Below are 21347 nucleotides of genomic sequence, written 5' to 3'. Positions count from 1 at the left end.
CCCCCGCGACCCTTGCGAGGAAAAAGCGGTAGAAAATGAATGAATGAATGAACGAAAAGAAGACAAAACTGTAAGGCTTCAATGAAAAGATTTGTTAGGATGTTCAGGAACCAATAAAACCCAAAGCCTGCCACACCCTAACCCCATTTTCACAATACTTCAAATGTTCTAGGAAACCAACCAGTTGAAATGAACACTACCAATTCTGCCAAATATCGAAGCAAAATGATGCCTGAAGCTTGTTGATGGTGACCAAAAGTATCAAAGTCAAAGTTAAACTCATTATGGGGGTGTCAACCAACCATATCTCAACCTGTGTAATTATGAAAACATCCAAAAAAAATTACAAATTCACAAAGAATGGTTCAAAACTCTATTCTTCTATAATATATCTATAAAAGTCCAAGCATCATTGGTACTGTGGAGCTATGAAGTATGAAAATGATTGAGCAGTGTAATAAAGCTAAATGTCGTCCACCATCAATGTACAAAGCAAGCCTCGACTGGCAGAATATTTTTTCAGCTACAGCTACATGTTGCTGCTGTAAAAAAGGTAAATATAGAATGGTCAGTATAGCAACAGTGAGTTTAGACGGGATCATACATAATCCATGAGTGGGACATCCGAGTCCAAATTCCCTTTGCTTTGATATGGCTCATCTTGACAGCTTTTGGCGTGATGTCATTACCACAATCAGTGCCGGGTAAGTCATACTGTCACGGTCCAATGAGAGATATGTATCTCAGGGATGTCTTTGTTTTTAATTTAACACAAGAATTTAATGGATTATTTTCTTGATATTGCAATATTTTCAACAATTTATTTTTGATACTAGAGTTTTTGAAGTGTCCAAACTACAAGGATGCCAATAAAAGCTGGGAATGAAAGTACATTACGCCTCCAAATGGAACGGTTGATGTTGTGGGAGGTATTTACATTCTTATTAACCCGGCATAGCGACGCAACATGACAAATATGGAGCCTGGGGGTCTCGACGACCTCCAGACAGCCTGTTGAGGGGAGGGTGCAATGCAGTCTCCGGCACCTGTTACGCTCCATTTCCCTAAAAGGAAAGACGGGAGCCAATCAGAGTGGAGAAGGCTGCCTACTGCTGTTGCACAGGACATCCCAGGGAATCTGTCGTCTGCTGGAGGTCTGGGCTATAGCTCTTCCCACCCCCCTCACACCAAACACCTCCCTCCTCATACAATATTGCATCTCAGCTGTCCTACTTGTGTTTGCCTCCCCTCCCCTGGTTCTCCCCAGCCTCGCTCTTTACACATGCCATGACACTAGCAAGTCCCCTTAGACGGCTCCTTGACTGTCGCTCAGACAGGAGCTCGTGTTACCGTCACTCCATTCAATCACCCACTTCCCCAGTGGCCTTTGAGAGCTTAGTCATATTAACACATCTTTAGTGGGCTCCATTGGGGACCCCTGTTAAACATATGAGAGGGTAAAAAAAAATCACTGCTGTGTATGAAGCAAATATACATAATGTGACATCAAAGTCTAAAAATCCTGAATATGCAGAAACATCATATTTAATCATACTTAATTAGCATGTAATCCTTATCAGTGATTTCTTTCAGCCTTTAACGGTACACATAATGAAGTGCCATCCTAAGGCCAGATCTCCCCATTTTGGTGGCATCCCCGACACCAGCTCCCCCATGTTTCTGAGCGGCACATATTTGGACTTGTGTGAACTAAAGAGTCCGCCCACCTGCCCCCCCAGTCCGAGCACGTCGGTGCATATTTAAGGATCCCTCGTACCCTGGCCCTTCGTCCCAGTGGAAACTCCAGTCTTGCATCTTGCAACGCTAGGTGAGTCCCTTTACTGATTTCCTTGCTGTACTTTTTGAAGCATGGCGGTTAGGACCTACTGCAACAGTATTGATGCAATTTCAAGTTTAGTGTAGATCAGGGTGTCATGTTTCTAATTCTGTGCTTGAAGATGGTTCAGTGCAAAATGAGGAAAAATACAAAATGTGGACAAAGTGAGCTTTACAGTTTAGAGTTCCAACTTTAACTCTGATTTGACAGAACAGCGTAAACCACTTTCATTGAGTTTTGATTTGATTTCAAGTATACCAAACTTCTAATTTAACAATCAAGGAAGCATAGCGATGACATTATTAAAGCCAAACTGGTCCAGGGACCTCGAAACAAAGGAGTACTATAAAATGGCGACAGCTGAGGGGAGACCCAGGTCCTTGCTGCCGCTTGTCAGAGAACACACCGCCTCAGCTGTTAAGTGTCTGTGTTTTAATGATGAGATACAGTAGAGTAGGGTGGGGGGTGAGGGAAGACAAGGGTTCCGTGGCTAAAAATAGAGCAAAGTGTGTTGGGGAATCAAACCATGTCCTGTTTTGGTGAGAGTCAAGTGAGGAGATTTGTGCCCATGTGAATGTCAGTGTAGTGTTGCAGTGTTTAAAATGTGACTGTAAGTTTAAAAACTGCGTTCTTTGACACAGAAGGCCAATCAACAACAGACCAAACATGTGTGACGACGACGAGACCACCGCCCTCGTGTGCGACAACGGTTCTGGCCTGGTCAAGGCTGGGTTTGCCGGTGATGATGCCCCCCGTGCTGTCTTCCCATCCATTGTTGGACGCCCCCGTCATCAGGTTACAAACCATACAATCCTCATTTAAACTAAAACCTGTTTTACTGTAAGCCAGGGGTCTCAAACTCAATTTACCTGGGGGCCACTGGATCTGGGTCTGGGCAAGGCTGGGCCGCATCAGGGTTTCCAAAAAAAAACAAAAAACGCATTTATTAAAAACAGACAAATACACAAACTTTTTCAGTGCTTTGGTTCTGATTTTCTACAATAAAATCAAGAATAAAGAAAATCAATCAATCAGTAATAAATAAATATAATAATAATAATAATAATAATAATAATAAAGCGGCAAATATAAAACCTTAAGAAACCACATATAGTTGGTGGGTAGACAAATTATTTTTTTCAGATTAAAATTAACAAAGCATTATTAGAGCCCTGTAGACACGACTATAGTCACATTTATACTCTTTTTATTTACAACATATTGTGCAACTGCAGGGTCTTGAGACACATGCTAACTCGCAAACTAGAAAGCTAGCGACCTAAACGGTAGCCTTCAAGTTATTTCCTTTAAACTTAAATAACCAAAAACTTACCACTTCCACACGGATAGGGAGGATAACTATTAACAGTTATTTAACCTTTAACATGAACATTAATCAAACGTAATAATTTTTTCTGGGTACATGATACCATACAGCATCCATATCAAACTTGCGCGGGCCGCACTAACATTAAACTTTCATATCAAGGCGGGGGCCTCAAACTAGTGTCCTGCGGGCCACATTTGGCCCGCGGGGCGCGTGTTTGAGACAGTGTGTGTATATGCACCTTATTTCCTGCAATTCTGAGGCGGCTTTCTTTCCTGCTCAGGGTGTGATGGTGGGCATGGGTCAGAAGGACAGCTACGTGGGAGACGAGGCTCAGAGCAAGAGGGGTATCCTGACCTTGAAGTACCCCATCGAGCACGGCATCATCACCAACTGGGACGACATGGAGAAGGTGAGAATCAGGCATCGTGATTTAACACAAAGTGCTTACAAAGTGCTTACAAATTCAAATGGATTCATCAGATCTGGCACCACACCTTCTACAACGAGCTCCGAGTGGCCCCAGAGGAGCACCCCACCTTGCTGACAGAGGCCCCCCTCAATCCCAAAGCTAACAGGGAGAAGATGACCCAGATCATGTTTGAGACCTTCAACGTCCCTGCCATGTATGTGGCCATCCAGGCTGTGCTGTCCTTGTACGCCTCTGGTCGTACCACCGGTGAGTGCCCGTTGGATACTGGTATCAAAATGGGTTTTTGCATCTGACAAATGGTTCTGTGGACAGGTATTGTGCTGGACTCTGGTGATGGTGTGACCCACAACGTGCCCATCTATGAGGGTTACGCTCTGCCACACGCCATTATGCGTCTGGACCTGGCCGGCCGTGACCTGACCGACTACCTGATGAAGATCCTGACTGAGCGTGGCTACTCCTTCGTCACAACTGGTAAGGACGTTCAGGATAATCACCCACTAACTTGCAAGATTGAAATACACATGCACAATTCTAGGATCCTTCAAGTCTAAAAATAGGTTAACCACTTTCACTAGTAAAACAATAGCAAATGTTTTAATGTTGCTAGTTGGCATACAAGTATAAAAGGTTACCACTATTAAAGGGACAGTATGCAACTGGTTCATGGTATTTCCATTATATCTCTCCTCTTCCTGCTTTTGAGTACGCTGACAACACACATTAGTTATGTTTGTTGTCAGCAAATGTTAGTAAGTTTATCAACTAACATTAGCAATCATTGAATGTATAGCTGTCGTCATAACAACATGACTGCAAATTGTCGGTCGTCTCTCCAAGACGGCTTTTGTGTATTTATGCGCCACGGACATGCACATGACTACCAACAAATGTGAGTTGCATACAGTTCCTTTAATAGTAAACTAACATAAAAAAATATCACCATACCTTAGTGAAAACATGTACGGCGACAGCTCTTCTCTTCTTGTTGATGCTGGTCCTTCTTTAGGAATAACTGTTGTAAAAGAACCAAGAAAATTAATTCTATAAAACCTATTGTTATGTTTCCTAATTGTTAAATTCCTAATTGTGCGACATCGCCAGCATTCATTCAAAATCAAAGTATAGTGTCCTAACGGCGGCCCGGGGGCCATTTTCTAAAGATATACAGTAATTCATATGTCGACAGAGGGCCGAAGCACTGCAGGTTTTCTTTCCAACCAGCTTCTCCAGCAAGTGATTTAATAATTTGACGAGCTCCTCCCCTCAAACTAAAGGAGGGTTAATCATTCAACTCACCTGCTTTAATGACCGTTTGGAAAGAAGACCTGTAGGGTCTCGGCCCTCCATGTTTGAAACTGCTGTAATTCAATACTAAAAATAAATATAAATAAAAAATCTGTAGTAACATTACATGAATAAAGTCTAAATAATTAAAGCAAAAACATATTGAATGGAATGACAAAAATGTGTAACTTTTTGAGAATATGTTGTAATATTATGAAAAACAACAAATAAAGTTATATTTTTTGGAAAATTAGAATGGGAAAAAAGTAATAATAAGAAAAATAAAGTCATAATTATGACAAGAAAATAAAGTTTGAAATAGTTGGAAAGTTAAAAAAACAACTTTGATTTAACGTGAATAAAGTGAAAATATGAAGAGAAAAAAGTAATATTCTAATTATTTAAAAAACATAAAGTAAAAATATAAATATAAGGATTAAAGTTAAAATTTTTGGATACACAGGTTGGGGGAAAAGTCAATGAATATAATGGGAATAAAGTCATAATATTATGAGTAAAAAATATTATTATTATTATTATTTAAGAATAAATATTTATTTTATGTAAAAAGGAAAAAATGAAATATTCAAATATATATCAAATATAAAATCTTGAAATATATTTCAAATGTTGCTTTCCAAAATATCAAAGTGGCCCTCACATCCTTTCATTGTTCAGTACATACCATGACGTCCACAAAAAGCATGTTTGTAGTCAAATGAACGCAAGACAAACTCAGTGAACCCCCCTCCTCAGCTGAGCGTGAGATCGTGCGTGACATCAAGGAGAAGCTGTGCTATGTCGCTCTGGACTTCGAGAACGAGATGGCCACCGCTGCTTCCTCCTCCTCTCTGGAGAAGAGCTATGAGCTTCCCGATGGGCAGGTCATCACCATCGGCAACGAGCGTTTCCGCTGCCCCGAGACCCTGTTCCAGCCTTCCTTCATTGGTATGTACTAACACACCACATCCCATTCATTCTACAAGACCAATCTGACAATCAGAATGCCTAACAAACAAATAAAAATATATAGTTTTTCAATTAGATTTGCAATACTTCCTTCTGCATAGGCATGGAGTCTGCTGGTATCCATGAGACCGCCTACAACAGCATCATGAAGTGTGACATCGATATCCGTAAGGATCTGTACGCCAACAACGTCCTGTCTGGTGGTACCACCATGTACCCTGGTATCGCTGACCGCATGCAGAAGGAGATCACAGCCCTGGCCCCCAGCACCATGAAGATCAAGGTGAGCAGCGTTACCTGGCGGAAATGAAAGCATTCATTAAGCAGTTTGTTTGTGTGTCGGTTCACTTATCAACCTTTCCTTCATCTTTAGATCATCGCTCCCCCTGAGAGGAAATACTCTGTCTGGATCGGTGGCTCCATCCTGGCCTCTCTGTCCACCTTCCAGCAGATGTGGATCAGCAAACAGGAGTACGATGAGGCAGGCCCCTCCATCGTTCACAGGAAGTGCTTTTAAATCTCCACCATCAGCACCGCGACATCCCACCAAAACGCAACTTTCCTACCCCCTGTCTGTATTTCTACTGTGCCTTATGCTGTATATACATGTACCATTGTAATAAAATAGCTGCTTTAACAGTCAACTGATTTGTCTGGTGCATTCATAGCATATACAGCACAATGTCAACAAGTTATACGGAGATAAATGACTAATAGTGGGGAACATGTAACACAGGAAGTAAACAAACTATTAAATAAACTCTTCCTACTGATTATCCTAGAATTGCAACATGTGATGTACACTGTAATACTGCTAAACTATAACCATGAATACATCATATACTAAGGTATTTACCTTCTGATAAAACAAGGTTAGCAGCTGCTTTTTACTTCTAAGCCTTCATGCTAATGAAGCTAACAGGTTTCATGGTCAAGATTTCCACTACAAGAAATATGTTGAGATTTTCTTCTGCATTTATGTCCCTTGAGCGCTTTCTTGATGAAACCTTCAGTGCAGGATTTCCATAAAGTACATACAAGTACTTTATGTCGATACTTACTGTGGCGTTTTCATAGGCTCGATGGGATTGTATTCTATTCAGCAGGATGAATGACGGACAGCTCGCAAAACTTTATTGTACAGGTTCCAACAGACAACTGTTTTGCGTCTGTGCGCATGCGTACAGGCTCTTTATTTAACTCGCTTCACAGTTACATTGTAACTCTCGGTTTAATTCAAAACGGCACGTGTAGAAAAAAAGAAAAGAAAATATGGTGTTGCATTCAAGACCACTAGGAAATATCTACTATATAGCTTAGACTTTGTAAACTCAAGCACTGCAGTCAGTACACACAAAACTATAACTGGTCATAAAAACTACCGTATTGTGGATGACAGCCATGTTTGTTTTTAATTTACGATTAATTGGTTAAAAGTAGAACCACTCTGACTTCCCAGCCGTCACAAAAGCAGCAACGTTTGTGTTTGACAGGTGGTATAAATGAGCCTAATTAGCACCCGTCTCCTCGGCTGACTTGTGTTTTTACAAGCGAATGTTATACTAATCATTGTTTTTAATACCACTTGGTGATTTTTAACATGAAGGGTTTGGACAGTAATGTAATTCGCTTTCACCTTCAAGTCAGTCATGGAATAAATGTGAAAAGCGTCGAGAGAAAAAATGACAGACTCTTCCTTGGGGGTGCAAAGGTTTTTGGTGTTCCTCTGGAGAATTTGTCAAGGTGCTTGATTCCTGAATTTGGCCTTGTGCCCTGGTAAGTGTGAGTGAGGAAAAGCTATCCGTGATTTTGTGATTTAAATACATTTTGACACTGGTGTGTCTCAGCTTTCTGGTGGATGCTTGTACATTTCTTCTGGAGCGTGCTGGGACAGTGGGTATCTTCAGAAAACCAGGCTCTCTTCCTCGCATCAAGACCCTGAGGGTGTGTCGTCCTCCTAGGAGCAATGGCATCATCTAGTGGATTGAGCCACTCCATTGAACCTCATGTTTACCTAAATGTTCTGGATTTATCAACGTTGCAGGCCAAGCTGAATCGTGGAGAGGCATGTCTATCCACAGCTATCCCCTACGATGTGGCCACCCTCATCAAGCAGTTCTCCAGGGAACTACCAGAACCGTTGTTTCCCTCAGCGATCCAAGAAGCGATGCTCAAAGCACAGATGCTGCCATCTCTGCAGGACAGAACCTCTGCCCTCCAAATGCTGTCCTGCTTACTGCCTGCCAGAAACTCCTCCTGTTTACATTACTTGTTTGAGTTCCTGGCCAGGGTATCCCGCAGGTTTGATGAATTGATTTTATTATTATACGGTTTTAAATTTTAAGGAAGATTCCCTGGGTTGTCCTGTGTTGCTTTAACACCTTTTTGACTGTTAAATTTTTTATGTTATTCACTTTAAATGTTTGACATGTACATTGTCATAAAGATTAATGTAGTGTTAATTCAGTAACCTAAGCAATTTGAAGATGTTACTCTAATACTGATGGTATTTTGTTGTCAGATGTGAAGAAAACCTGATGACCAGCTCCAATCTGGCCACCGTCTTTGCTCCCTGTCTTTTACCACCCCCCAACATGGATGAGATGTCTGAAGGGCGCTTTGAACTCCGAATTCTCATCCTGCGCACCTTCATCGAAAAGCCCCAATCATTTGGTGCCATAATCCCATCAACTGTCAGGATGTTGCCAGTTAAGACCTTGGATTGATCTATATGTTCAACAGGTGCCATTCCTAAAGTTGTCATGGACAGTATGGAGTTCCTGATGAGCTTCAAGACAACAAGCTCAAAGAAAAGCACTGGAAAGAGTCACAGTTTGAAAGGTAGGACGTTAAAATGGTTGCCGGGAGCATTTGAAATGTCATTTTTCTTAACTTTCAAATGATGGACGATATGGACAATTTGGCGTCGACAATTAACAGCCAATTTACTAGCATGTTTTTTTGCAATGTGAGAAAACCCACGCATGCACGGGGAGAACATGTAAACTCCACACACCGAGGGTGGGCTTGAACTCGGGTCCCCTAGCTGTGAGGTCTGCACGCTAACCATTCAAATGTGCAACCCATACTGTGGAGTTAATAATGGTAATTATAAAAACATTGTGAGGTTGCCTACAGCCACAGCTGTTTGACCCAGAGCTTATTGGCAAGTACGGTCACCCCTTCAGCCATCCCATACTTTATTACCACAAAGTATGGTTCCTTATTTATAAATCAAATACTCTTAGTAAACACATAGAAACATTAGAGCCCTCTAGACATGAAATAACATCCCTATAGGCACCTTTACACTCGTATGAACCAATATAGTAGCTATAATAAGAGAGAATAAGGCGTAATATAAACCCAATTTAGCATTTGGAGAGTTACTTGTTTCTTTATGGTAGCTATTGTCTAAATGTAATATTACTAACCAGTGACCTGTGCAAACTACTGTAGTCTACAGTCACAAGTTATACGGAGATAAATGACTAATAGTAGGGAACATGTAACACAGGAAGTAAACAAACTATTAAATAAACTCTGCTTCTTCCTACTCATTTTCCTAGAATTTCTAAACATGTGATGTACACTGTAATACTGCTAAACTATAACCATGAATACATCATATACTAAGGTATTTACCTTCTGATAAAACAAGGTTAGCTGCTGCTTTTTACTTCTAGCCTTCATGCTAATGAAGCTAATTACTACTACTGTGCATGTTTTTGAAAGTGCTGTTATGCTTAATTTAGGCCAAAAATATAGTTAACGTTTGCTTAAATATGCATATTTTTGGGGACGAATAGTGGTCAACCACAGCATTTTCATATTTTCAAAAATAGTGATGAGTGAAATTTTGAAGTGCATATAGTGTTCTAGTTCATGCATGTGACAACGATGGGAGATTCAGCGGTTCATTGAATCGCGCATTTCTGGTCCATATGCTTCACTCACCATTTGCTCAAAATGCGTTTGTCATTTGGTCAGCGAAGACTGTGCCCTGGTTTCAAGGAAGGTCAAAGGTCAGGACACCAATCACTCAGCAGAAACAAGAGTCCATCCTGCAAGAAAGACCGATCCTCAGGAGGAGTCTTGGTCTGGGGACTTTCCCCAACGTGGTCCTATATAGGGCCTGCATGCCTTGTGCAGGTACCTCCATACACACACAACGTACGTTTGTTCTGCATGAATGGTAATACAACATTTTCATAAACCTCTGTAGAACATAATTCATCGCTTGCAGTTTCCATCACGGGTGCGTTGAATCTTGGTACAGATTCTACACTACAGAAAATGAAAAAGTGAGTTTTTGGAATTGTTGGACCATTTGAAAAGTAGCTATTTTGAATTGTATTTATATTTTTAGTGTTTTAACATGATTTGTGTTTGGGTCATTTCCAAGTCTGGTTAGAGGACAGGATGTAGTCTCCTCCACATCCTCCCCTGCACTGCATCTTGCACCATGGAGGAGGCGCTCATCTCCATAAGAAATCACTATTTAATATTTTATTCAAATTGTGTGTTGTAAAGTGTCTGTGTGATGCCATTGTATCATTCATGCCTAATAAAGGTTTTGTTCGTGTTTCTCTAAAATCCAATTACAGCTCATACTGTTTACATAATTTTCCAATCCAGCCTTTATTTAAAGTCTTTTTCATTTGTAAAGCAAATAATGTAACGTCAATGTTGAAATTTGACACCCAATCGTTTTAATGTTGAACAATTGTAACAGCCAATCAAAAGAGAGGATTGTTGGTTTCGAAGCAACCGAGTCTGGACCTTTTGTTGGACACTACTGTAGAAGCTAGCGGAAACCAAGGCATGGACTTTCAAAATAAACAAGCATCCAGTGACTACATTTGGACGCTTGACATTTCAGGCGAATCAAAACAAAGGCACTGGGAAATGTTTGTGTATTTAAATGGCGCTCACATCATTCACCTGTGCTTTGTTGCTTTAAGTATATTTTGAAATCCGGAAACGCGGGCATTCGTTGTGGTTTGTACCTTGACGGACATCTTGTTTAGTCCGCAGGTCGTTTTATTGATACGAGGTAAGAAAGAAAAATAGCTATACCAGTGTTGAGGTTATACTTGTCGTTTTGTGGCGAACGTTTTAATCGAATTACCTTATCGCCTAAATGTAAATCATAGGTTATAGTATTGTTGTATAGGTTCGTGATGCTGGCTATAAATAGACCTTAACCGCTGTGTTTACTCAGCGCCATCATTTGATCTACACAATTCTTTTTGCGTTTCTGTGCGTCATAACGTTACAGTAAATATAAATATCTTTACTCAAATGTAATTGCGTAAGGATTGAACAGAATTCTATTTTGTACCTTTCGCATCGTCGATGTGTGTGTTTGTTTTGGTCACCTGCAGATGACGGAGATGAGCTGGGCGGTGCGGCTATCACTGATGGGTCTTGTGGCGGCCCTGCAACCAGGCGGCGCTCCGGCCCGCAGTGTCCCCGGTGTCGGCCAGGTGTCTGAGGCCGACATCCAGCGTCTCCTGCACGGGGTCATGGAGCAGCTGGGCATCGCTCGGCCCAGGGTGGAATATCCGGCCCACCAGGCCACCAACATCGTAGGCCCGCAGAGCATCCAGGGTAATGTGAGATGCTGTTGAACAGATTGTGCCTTTACTTTTGGCCTGTCAATTACAGTTAGATACTGTACATATATTACATAACAATAACAATCATACTGTATTGCTGTTACTTACATATTCCCCCACTAGGCGGTGCTCATGAGGGGCTGCAGCACCTTGGTCCTTATGGCAACATTCCTAACATTGTGGCTGAGCTGGCAGGTGACAACGTTCCCAAGGACTTCAGTGACGATCACAGCTACCCGGACCCTCCGAACCCTTGTCCTTTAGGAAAGACAGGTACTATCTAACATTCTATGCTTCAATTGTTTTCCTTTTGTGCATTTTGTGATGATGATGATAATAATTTGCATATAATGTGCTTCATCTACATCTACAGCAACAGACGGGTGTATGGAAAATGCTCCAGACACGGCTGAGTTCAGCCGGGAGTTCCAAAAGCACCGACACCTATATGACCAAGGAAATGAGTACCCGGCTCTGATGAAGTGGGTCAGTACACATTATGACTGCAGCAAGTGAATAGCTCCTACACTCAAAAAAATAAATGTTGAGCCTCAACAAAAAAAAATCAACGCAACAATTTCCATTAGTCTTTCTTAGTTATGACAACTTAATTTGAAATTGCTTTGAACCAACAAACAATATTGCATTGAGCAAATTAGCTTTTCCTCTTCACTCAAAGCTTATTTTAAGTAATGCTTACTGAATAATTGTTGTCATAAGGACAAGTTTTTAAGTTCGTAACTCAAAGAAATATGTTAAGTCAACTGACTTAATCATTTTATTCAAAGTAATTTAATTTGTTGTCTACTTAATTATAATAAGAATTCACACAGTTTTTAAGTAGCAGTAACTTTATATATATATATATATATGTGTGTGTGTGTGTGTGTGTGTTTGTATATATATATTATGTTACCAAGCTAATTTTATTAAGTCATGGCAACTTGAATTTTGTTTTAAGCTTACCAACAATAAAATTTGAGTGTATATGACATGCTAAATTAAGTTCATGTAATAGCCAACATTATTATTTGAACATAACTTAAAAAATAAAGTTAGCAACTTTATCTAAATCAATTAATTACATTTTTTTACATTGCATTTATGTATTAAATCAAGTGGTGTCAACAGATACTCCGAATTACTTTTTATAGTGATATTTTACCTGGGCAGAGGTTACAAAGTAGCTAGTATGACCTCTGATAATATGCAAACATAATTATTACCTATAAGAAGTGACTCATCAGAAGCATTAGGCAAGATTTAATCAGTCACATCTTTGTGATGAAAAGCATCACTCTCCAAACTACTGCATTCTCATACAATGGCTCATGTGGTTACGTTTGTTGCGGCTGTGAAAAGGGTTAACATCTTCGCTGTTCCGCTTAACCTAGCATGTTTTTGGAATGTGGGAGGAAACCGGAGTACCCGGAGAAAGCCCACGCATGCACGGGGAGAACATGCAAACTCCACACAGAGATGGGTGGAATTGAACCCTGGTCCTCCTAGCTGTGAGGTCTACGCGCTAACCACTAGGCCTCCGTGCCACCTAAAATAGTAACATCGTCTGTAAATCAAAGAAAAAAATGAATCATTGCTTTTATGAGGCATTTGAGGGCCCCGAGGAAATGTTGCGATAAGTTCCACTTCCTATTCTATGGTTATCATCGCTCCTCACCTCTTCTCTTCTCTGCCATGATTTGTACCCTTCTGCGTCGCCGATACCAGCCTGAATTTGACTTTGTATTCGAATCAGTAACAAATCCTTGGTACGGCACATCACTAGCTTACAGTAAGTTTAAAAATAACTTCACATCAGTAGAGGGAGAGAAGGAGCAAAAGCAAATATTTCTTCCAGCTGCTTCAGCCAATGTAATTGTTTGTTAGATGACGTGATGTGGTGGGGGTTGGAAACTGTTGGAAACGTCAATCAAAACTTAAAACAAGTGTCATTTGTGGTAGAGTTGGCTCTTTATTTTATGTATTCATTTGAAATATTGACTTGAGACATTCATACTGGTTGGGAAACATCCTGATATATATATATATATATATATATTTTTTTTTTTTGCAGAATAAGGAACTTCTGTACCAAAAACTAAAGGGAGGACCAAAGCGGAGTAAAAGGGTGAAAAACATACCAACATATCTTTTGAGTTACTAATAAAACTGACTCCTCGACTTACCGTATTTCATCATATCCTGTCTACAGAGTGCCAACCCATACCTGATGGGCCAGAGGCTGGACAGCGTGGTGGCCAAGAAATCCGTTCCCGATTTCTCGTCGGAGGAGGAGGAGAAGCAGGATGTGGCGTCAACCATGCCTCCAAGCACCAAATCCGCAATTTAAAACAGCATCTATCACATTCATGGGATATTTTATTTTTTGGGTTACCACTAAAGCAGTCAAACATTTTCTGCAATGTGTTTGTTGAATAGGAGAGCATTTATATTCAAATATCATTTATATAAATGCAAATATCACTTTAGTATTTATACAAGACAAATATTAACTTATTGGGGTATTATCTTTCACTGCTTGAGTGCTCAAAAGATCAGATTATTTCCATAATTACTCTGAAATATGTCTTTAATGGTTCATTACATCACAAATCATATTTCCACGTTGCTTTGTTATGCTAACTTAATCCCAGCACTTTGTTGTGCAAGTCAATCCTACTGCTGCAATATGTTGTAACAAAAATCTGTATTTTCTTTGGTCCTGTCTTATAAAAGAAATATCTGCATTGACAAGAGTGGTAAGTGTTTTTTTTTGGAGTGGGCGTGTCTTGCGCCAATACAAGAGAGTGCCTGATAAAACCCACAGACGGCACGCAATATCCAGAGTGAACGCACGCTTTAAGTCAGAATATTTTGGGAGATAAACAACAGGTAATTGGTCCTTTTATAGCCTTATGCAATTGCGTAAAGTGTGCGTAAAAACTGTGCGTAAATGCGTCCATATTGTTTCCAGCGTCCATGATGAGAGTCGAGTCTCTGCTGAGCTTCTCCGCGGTTCTGGTTCTGCTTCCCGGCATGTTAGATGCCCTCCAGGGCGCTGTTCCTCACCCAAACAAATCCAACCAGAACGACCCGGATCGTTGTCACCCACCCCCAATCAGTGGATTTATTTCCCGCGGGATGACGCCCGGAACCGCAACCGAAGAGGTACTGGAGTCCAGTCAGGAGGCTCTGCACGTCACGGAGCGTCGATACCTGCGACTGGACTGGTGTAAGACTCAGCCACTTAAGCAGACCATCCACGAAGAGGGGTGTCTGAGCCGGACTGTCATCAACCGCTTCTGCTACGGCCAGTGCAACTCCTTCTACATCCCGAGGCACATTTACCAGGATGGAAAAGCGTTCGAGTCCTGCTCGGCCTGCAAACCCAAAACCTTCAGCACCGTTACGTACACCCTGTTCTGCCCTGGACAAATCCCAGGTACCCGGAAGAAACGGGTACAGCGCGTCAAGCAGTGTAGATGCACTACAACAAACACGGATTAGACCAGAAAGGACGATTGGAAAAGACGAGCGCCATTCAAAAATGGTGGAAATATCCTATAACAACTCAAACCAGAACTGACTAAAAACTCTCCCGATTCGGATGAAATTTTACTTTGTGTATTATTTTTGTCACTATGATAATGATTGAGTGCATTGCTAAATGGCACTCTATGAAATTACGTGTAAAAGTGTTATGAAAAGTAAATAAACCTTTTTTTTTAATACCCAAGCGCATCCAAAATGTTATGATAGACTAATAAAATGCAGTTATATGACTCATAGTGACATAAAAACATGTTCCCCAAATTTAGATGAGGGGTTTCATGGAAAATTGTTTCAATATTTTTTTATTTATAGTAATATAAATGTAAAAATATTTTTTTTTGAAAAAAAATGTTCTGTATGATAAGGAAATAATACACATAAGACTAATCAGCTCTCATTGTGCCTCTAAAATGTCCTTTCATTGTCACATAATTATAATTGTTGTGCATTATTTAAATAAATGTTAAGATTTAACTCATAGTAAAATGTATGTCTTTGTGTAAATGTTTTACGTTGTAGATGAAGGCTAAAATGTTATATTTTGAGTAAAAACAAATATTGGCTACCTGTTTGGATGGTTATAGTTTCCACTATGTGGGATGTAAGAGGTTCCGATATTGCTTATTTCGCCAGCAATTAGTGTTGCCATTGTTTGCTTGTGAATAAAAAGAATTAATGATTCCCAAAATTGAAATGATTTATTTGAGAAAGCTAAAGCATTGACTACTTACATTAGAATTCATCCATTCTGTGAAATATAATAATGTATACAGTGAAGTTAATATTGCACAATTGCTTTCTTCAATCTACATTTTAGGTATCCAGTGTCAGTCATTAAAAAAACAGCAAAAAAAAAATGCACCCAGTTGAATGAATGAAAAAAGTTGTTGTACACTAATCCTGATCCTGGTCCTTGCAGCCTAAAGTCCAGCAGCTCAGTGATGTTAAAATGGTCCTAACATTATCGTACCATGGAACCTCTCAGGTTGAACAATGTCCATTCCTCTTTTAAGGTACTTGTTCACATTTACAGACAATTTATACCAGGGGTCTTCAATAGGCTTTTCATTTGGCCAGTCAAACATCCCCCTAATCATGTCAACTAAACTATTTAGTCAAACAGGAGAAGTGCTCCTTCATTCAATACTTCCTCTGCTCTCTCAACAGAGAGGCATGCCATTACAATGAAGGAGCACCGGAAAAAGAACAGGCTTTTACGGAGGCCACAAAATATGCTTTCACAGAAAATGCAGTGGGGAAGACCATGAGTTTACTTATATGATGTAAACAATGAGATTTTTACATTTGACTGTATTTTAGGGTGGTGGTTCTCAACTGGTTTGACTGTGGGACCCAACATCAACTCAATAGCACAGACAAGTACACAAGGTGCTTTCTCGGGAATCTGATCATTTTCTTGCCCTGAAAACCACTGAAAACGGCTACTCACCTGTTGAGAATCACTGATTTGTAGTTGAACTATTCGTAAAACAAAAATGCATATTTAAGCAAATTGTATGTATTCATTGGCTAAATGATTGGGATTGCATATATAAGGCATTCATATGAAGTGTAACATAGTACCTGAAATCAATCCCTGACATCAGCTTGCTAGAGTTGGCTGTTAGCTGAGTGCTAGCAGCAGGTTAGCATTGCAGTAAGTGGCCGACAGCAGCTCCTGTGTGAATGGGTCCACTGGATGTGTTCTCTGTTTGGTCATAAACTGATTGAAGTGCATCGTGGGGCTCTACCTTATCACAAACAGCGTCAGGAGAGTAATACTCTTCACTGGTAAGTAACGTTACATTATTTTATGATTAGGTCATGATGTCATGATGATTGCAGGGGTGTTAGTTCATGTCTACAGGGCGCTAAAGATGGTCAAAACTGTATTTAGGCAGGTTTTATGCTAACTACAAAAATATTCAATTTACTGATATTGAATCCTACTTTATAAAAATTCTCTTGTTGCAGTCGCTCTGGAACCAATTAACTGCAATAACACGAGATAATTATTTCTTAACACCATCTGGCCCTCACGTGTCTGCCAAGACAAATTCTGGCCTTTGGACAATTATTGGACCAATCATTTTACAATAGGAAGTAATGGAAACAGTGTCAACTGTAGTACTGTTCAGTACAAGCATTTTTTTTTACAATTTAGTATTCTTAACTTCATTAAAAGTGTAAATGTAAGTTATTAAAACTAGCTAAAACTAAACTATAGTGCATTTCATCTCAGCCTGAACCACTTTCCTACTCTACAATATGTACAATTTCCAGTTCTATGGTCCCATTTGTGAAAGATGGAAAGCGCTTGTGGAATTAATCCTTCCTTTTTTAAGATCATGCATGGAGATGCAAAAACTTTTGAGGCACATTTTGTTTAAGCAAGGTTCGGTTCAATTCCAAAGCCAAAGTATTTGACTGAAGAGGTTCCAGTGTAGTATAAAATCTATATACAAGTATGTGTAAGTGAGAATGTTAAGTCAAGGTCATGTTCGCTTCTTTCTGTCGCAGGCGTTCTTTCTGTTGGTGATGAAACATATCAGGTACCATCCATGGAAGCAATATAACACAACAATGACCGCAAGATGTGTGTTACACTTACCAGACTGTTAGGGATTATCTTTCTGGTCTCGACTTTCTTCTCTGCCGTGATCCTCTTCACAGACATCTGGGCTTCTTTTATCCTGGAGTCATAAACATTTTATTATCTGATTGATTGATCAATGAACTATATGAAGTGTATTAGGACACTTGCTTTTTACACCTACAGCAAAACACAAAATAACACAAAATAAATAAAACAAAAATGGAAAAATTTGCAGTAATTACAATTAGAATTTCATTCATTCATTTTCTACCGCCTATCCTGACGAGGGTTGCGGGGGGTGCTGGAGCCTATCCCAGCTGTCTTTGGGCGAGAGGCGGGGTACACCCTGGACTGGTGGCCAGCCATTGACAGGGCACATATAGACAAACAACCATTCACACTCACATTCATACCTATGGACAATTTAGAGTGGCCAATTAACCTAGCATGTTTTTGGAATGTGGGAGGAAACCGGAGTACCCGGAGAAAACCCATGCAAGCACGGGGAGAACATGCAAACCCGCATAGAGATGGCCAAGGGTGGAATTGAATCTGGGTCTCCTAGCTGTGTGGCCTGCGCGCTTACCACTCGTCCGCCATGCAGCCCCAGGTAAAAATATGAGGACTAAAAAGTTTTAATCTAACAATCACTATCTTTCTAGAATAGAGTAATATTAGGGGGGAAATAATGTAATTTTAGTAGCATAAAGTTGTAATATTAAAGAAGAAAAGCTATTTCTTAGATGGGCCACACGGTGGCCAAGCCGGCTCTCCGCTTAGGCCATCTCTGTGTGGAGTTTGCATGTTCTCCCCGTGCATGCGTGGGTTTTCTCCGGGTACTCCGGTTTCCTCCCACATTCCAAAAACATGCTAGGTTAATTGGCCACTCTAAATTGTCCATAGGTATGAATGTGAGTGTGAATGGTTGTTTGTCTATATGTGCCCTGTGATTGGCTGGCCACCAGTCCAGGGTGTACCCCGCCTCTGGCCTGAAGACAGCTGGGATAGGCTCCAACATACCCCTGCAACCCTAATGAGGATAAGCAGTATAGAAAATGGATGAATGGATAATTTGTGAGGTCTGATTTTTTCTAGTAGGCATTTTTGTGGTCAAATGTATTATGCTTTTGAAGGCATATTGTTTTGAGAAGCCAAACTCTTTACTTAACTGTCCCCACCAACTAGCTGGAACAACTTTCCTTAGCACCAAAATCCAACCAGAACTCGGCTCAGGACACAAAGTAGGGAGTGAATCATTGTTGACGGACTGCTTATGGGGGTGTCATACAACTTCCTGTCAAAAAATCTGAACTATCCTGCATCTTTATGCAGTCCCATACCTTTCTTTAGAGATGTTCCTGTTCTCCCTTTTCCACCTGGCCTTGAAGTCAGCACTAAATTCAAACCACAGCATGAAGAAATGACCGGATGTCAACTCCTTGTCTCCTGCCTTGGACTTCAGCTCAAAGTACACACACAGGTCCTGAAAACTGAGCATCCGTGCCAGATGCAAATATATGCATATTATAAAAAGAATGTGCATTATTTTGGACTGAGATATATTTTATAGACTTCTTTCTCTAACCTTTTCTCTGCAGCCATCAGCTGATATGAAGCCTCGGCATGTTCTTTACGTGCTGAAGGAAAGTAGACAAGACAGGAGAGTCATAATTTTACACGATGAACATCTCAGCACCATTCAAACAGCACTATAAAGATTTGTTTACGCTGTACTAGCATCATCACAAAAAGACGCCAATGACGCCTATTTAATGTCATAGTTTTGTTCACACATCAAAAAAATAAAACTGCTATTATGACGAGTGTCCAATCATAACAACAGTAATCTCAAGGCGCCTCTATAAGGCCAAGTCTCGGACCAAAAAGCCACTAAATATTAGCTATGGTAACTTCACAGCCTACTAGTGATTCATAGTTGTTGTGGTTACATAAAACATAATTACTTACCACTGAGAAGAAAAGTCTCCATTCTGTCTTTAAACGGCTGCAGATGTTCTTCGGGAGAGTCTGAGCAGACTTTCTGCACGTCCTTTTCGCATCCTTTAATAAACAAAACACAGAAAAAAGTCACAAGTTACTTTCCCAAAAATGGAATTATCTAGAATTACCTGCCTCATCAATGTTATTAGTTAACAGGGAAAGTCAGTTTTGCATTATTCATTCATTCATTCATTCATTTTCTACCGCTTTTTCCTCAGGAGGAGCCTATCCCAGCTGTCTTTGGGCGAGAGGCGGGGTACACCCTGGACTGGTGGCCAGCCAATCACAGGGCACATATAGACAAACAACCATTCACACTCACATTCATACCTTTGGACAATTTGGAGTCGCCAATTAACCTAGCATGTTTTTGGAATGTGGGAGGAAACCGGAGTACTCAGAGAAAACTCACGCATGCACGGGGAGAACATGCAAACTCCACACAGAGATGGCCGAGGGTGGAAGTGAACCCTGGTCTCCTAGCTGTGAGGTCTGCGCGCTAACCACTAGACCGCCGTGCCGCCCCATTTTTGCATTACTTGTTTGAAAAAAATTCTAATATGTAAAAGAAATGAGCTTCGGCATTTAGTATTTGAGCTTTTCCTGAGAGTGAGCAATCACAATCTTGTGCTCAGCTTCCTGTGTAGTAGCAATTAACAATGGCGACTGAAGGGACACTCAGCTCACTAATATAGATTCATTCATTCATTCATTCATTTTCTACCGCTTTTTCCTCACGAGGGTCGCGAGGGGTGCTGGAGCCTATCCCAGCTGCCTTTGGGCAAGAGGCGGGGTACACCCTGGACTGGTGGCCAGCCAATCACAGGGCACATATAGACAAACAACCATTCACACTCACATTCATACCTATAGACAATTTGGAGTGGCCAATTAACCTAGCATGTTTTTGGAATGTGGGAGGAAAACCGGAGTACCCGGAGAAAACCCACGCATGCACAGGGAGAACATGCAAACTCCACACAGAGATGGCCGAGGGTGTAACTGAACCCTGGTCTCTGAGCTGTGAGGTCTCTGAGGCGCTAACCACTCGACCGCCGTGCCGCCACTATTATAGATATCAGTGCATAATAAACGCCTACATTTCAGTGTTGGTAGTTTTTGCTTCACTTGTTTTTACACTGATTAGACAATTAAGAATGCTAAAAAAATGAACTGTGACATCACTGGCCAATGTTGTTTGACTTTAAGAATGTGACTTAAATTCTACACATTTAATAGTGGAGTAAGTATTCCTGTTATCATTATTTCCTATGGGTAAATGAGTCAAAACCAAAAACCCAAGTTGAATCATATAGTCTGATTAAAGACAAGCGGGACAGACGGAGCAGAGCAACTCCTCAACAGAAGTAGTTTATCAGCGCGGCTTCCTCCTCAGATCTCACTTATTGAGATTCACCTTGAGATGGCGACTGCAAACTCTGCTCCTTTGGCCCTGCGTCCAATCAGTGGATCAGAGGAGCCAGTCTGCACGGGCCAGCCATAATAGCGGCTGCACCCCTCCTGCCTGACGCTCGATCAACATCTCCCAGATAAGATTACAAAAGAATACTGTTTTCATTCAGGATTTGTGTAAACTGTGCAGGCAAGTATCTCCGTCTACACCGTGTGGTGTGGCGTTCTTTTGTGGACCCTTTGTGTTTGAAACGTGTGCTTGTAACCCACTGAAGTGGGTTACGGACGCTCATGTAAACACTCTCTCAGAT

The 21347-nt window shown here is 40.7% G+C and overlaps 5 protein-coding genes and 1 long non-coding RNA gene across 8 annotated transcripts in view; 4 read left to right on the top strand and 2 right to left on the bottom strand.

Annotated features, from left to right (window-relative positions):
• Positions 1-889: 889 nt before the first annotated feature.
• On the bottom strand, positions 890-5132 carry LOC131107654 (uncharacterized). Its single transcript, XR_013630376.1, has 3 exons — positions 4546-5132; positions 3406-3557; positions 890-1064 (listed from the first exon to the last, which is right to left on the bottom strand). It is a non-coding gene; the product is annotated as an uncharacterized LOC131107654 (long non-coding RNA).
• actc1a (actin alpha cardiac muscle 1a) lies at positions 1795-6555 on the top strand. The gene is made up of 8 exons (XM_078799060.1): positions 1795-1828; positions 2479-2632; positions 3448-3576; positions 3648-3843; positions 3910-4071; positions 5641-5832; positions 5955-6136; positions 6227-6555. Exons 2-8 carry the CDS (start codon positions 2504-2506, stop codon positions 6368-6370), a joined length of 1134 nt encoding a protein of 377 aa, XP_078655186.1. The 5' UTR covers positions 1795-1828; positions 2479-2503; the 3' UTR covers positions 6371-6555.
• Positions 6556-7281: 726 nt separating this feature from the next.
• On the top strand, positions 7282-10454 carry LOC131107647 (inactive Rho GTPase-activating protein 11B-like). 2 transcript variants are annotated; one of them, XR_009120291.2, is made up of 8 exons: positions 7282-7629; positions 7701-7797; positions 7898-8154; positions 8375-8526; positions 8596-8694; positions 9849-10005; positions 10079-10157; positions 10259-10327. XR_009120291.2 is itself a non-coding variant. In XM_058057871.2 (8 exons), the coding sequence occupies exons 1-8, from the start codon at positions 7454-7456 to the stop codon at positions 10341-10343; spliced, it is 1107 nt and encodes a 368-aa protein (XP_057913854.2). In that variant the 5' UTR covers positions 7282-7453; the 3' UTR covers positions 10344-10454. The 2 variants fall into 2 exon arrangements, 1 of the variants encoding a protein (XP_057913854.2); XM_058057871.2 differs by having other exon boundaries at positions 9844-10005; positions 10259-10454.
• A 282-nt stretch (positions 10455-10736) lies between these two features.
• On the top strand, positions 10737-14222 carry scg5 (secretogranin V). The gene is made up of 6 exons (XM_058057879.2): positions 10737-10909; positions 11241-11466; positions 11598-11747; positions 11848-11960; positions 13549-13602; positions 13687-14222. The coding sequence occupies exons 2-6, from the start codon at positions 11241-11243 to the stop codon at positions 13822-13824; spliced, it is 681 nt and encodes a 226-aa protein (XP_057913862.2). The 5' UTR covers positions 10737-10909; the 3' UTR covers positions 13825-14222.
• On the top strand, positions 14221-15696 carry grem1a (gremlin 1a, DAN family BMP antagonist). Its single transcript, XM_058057880.2, has 2 exons — positions 14221-14366; positions 14449-15696. Exon 2 carries the CDS (start codon positions 14454-14456, stop codon positions 14979-14981), a length of 528 nt encoding a protein of 175 aa, XP_057913863.2. The 5' UTR covers positions 14221-14366; positions 14449-14453; the 3' UTR covers positions 14982-15696.
• The window catches only part of fmn1 (formin 1), a 26099-nt gene continuing 20318 nt past the window's right edge, over positions 15567-21347 (bottom strand). For both annotated transcript variants that reach the window (XM_058057854.2, XM_058057858.2), the window contains 5 exons: positions 19591-19683; positions 19208-19259; positions 18963-19112; positions 17638-17719; positions 15567-17555 (listed from right to left, as the gene is read on the bottom strand). In XM_058057854.2, the coding sequence (XP_057913837.2) occupies positions 17511-17555; positions 17638-17719; positions 18963-19112; positions 19208-19259; positions 19591-19683 (422 nt within the window). In that variant the 3' untranslated portion in view covers positions 15567-17510. The remainder of the gene's footprint in view (positions 17556-17637; positions 17720-18962; positions 19113-19207; positions 19260-19590; positions 19684-21347) is intronic.

This window comes from Doryrhamphus excisus, linkage group LG19 (genome assembly GCF_037039965.1).
Source record: "Doryrhamphus excisus strain RoL-2023G ecotype Guam linkage group LG19, RoL_Dexc_Guam_v1.1, whole genome shotgun sequence".
Taxonomy (NCBI): Eukaryota; Metazoa; Chordata; class Actinopteri; order Syngnathiformes; family Syngnathidae; genus Doryrhamphus; species Doryrhamphus excisus.
The sequence above is the reverse complement of the archived record's forward strand: the minus strand, read 5'-3'. Positions and strand labels throughout refer to the sequence as shown.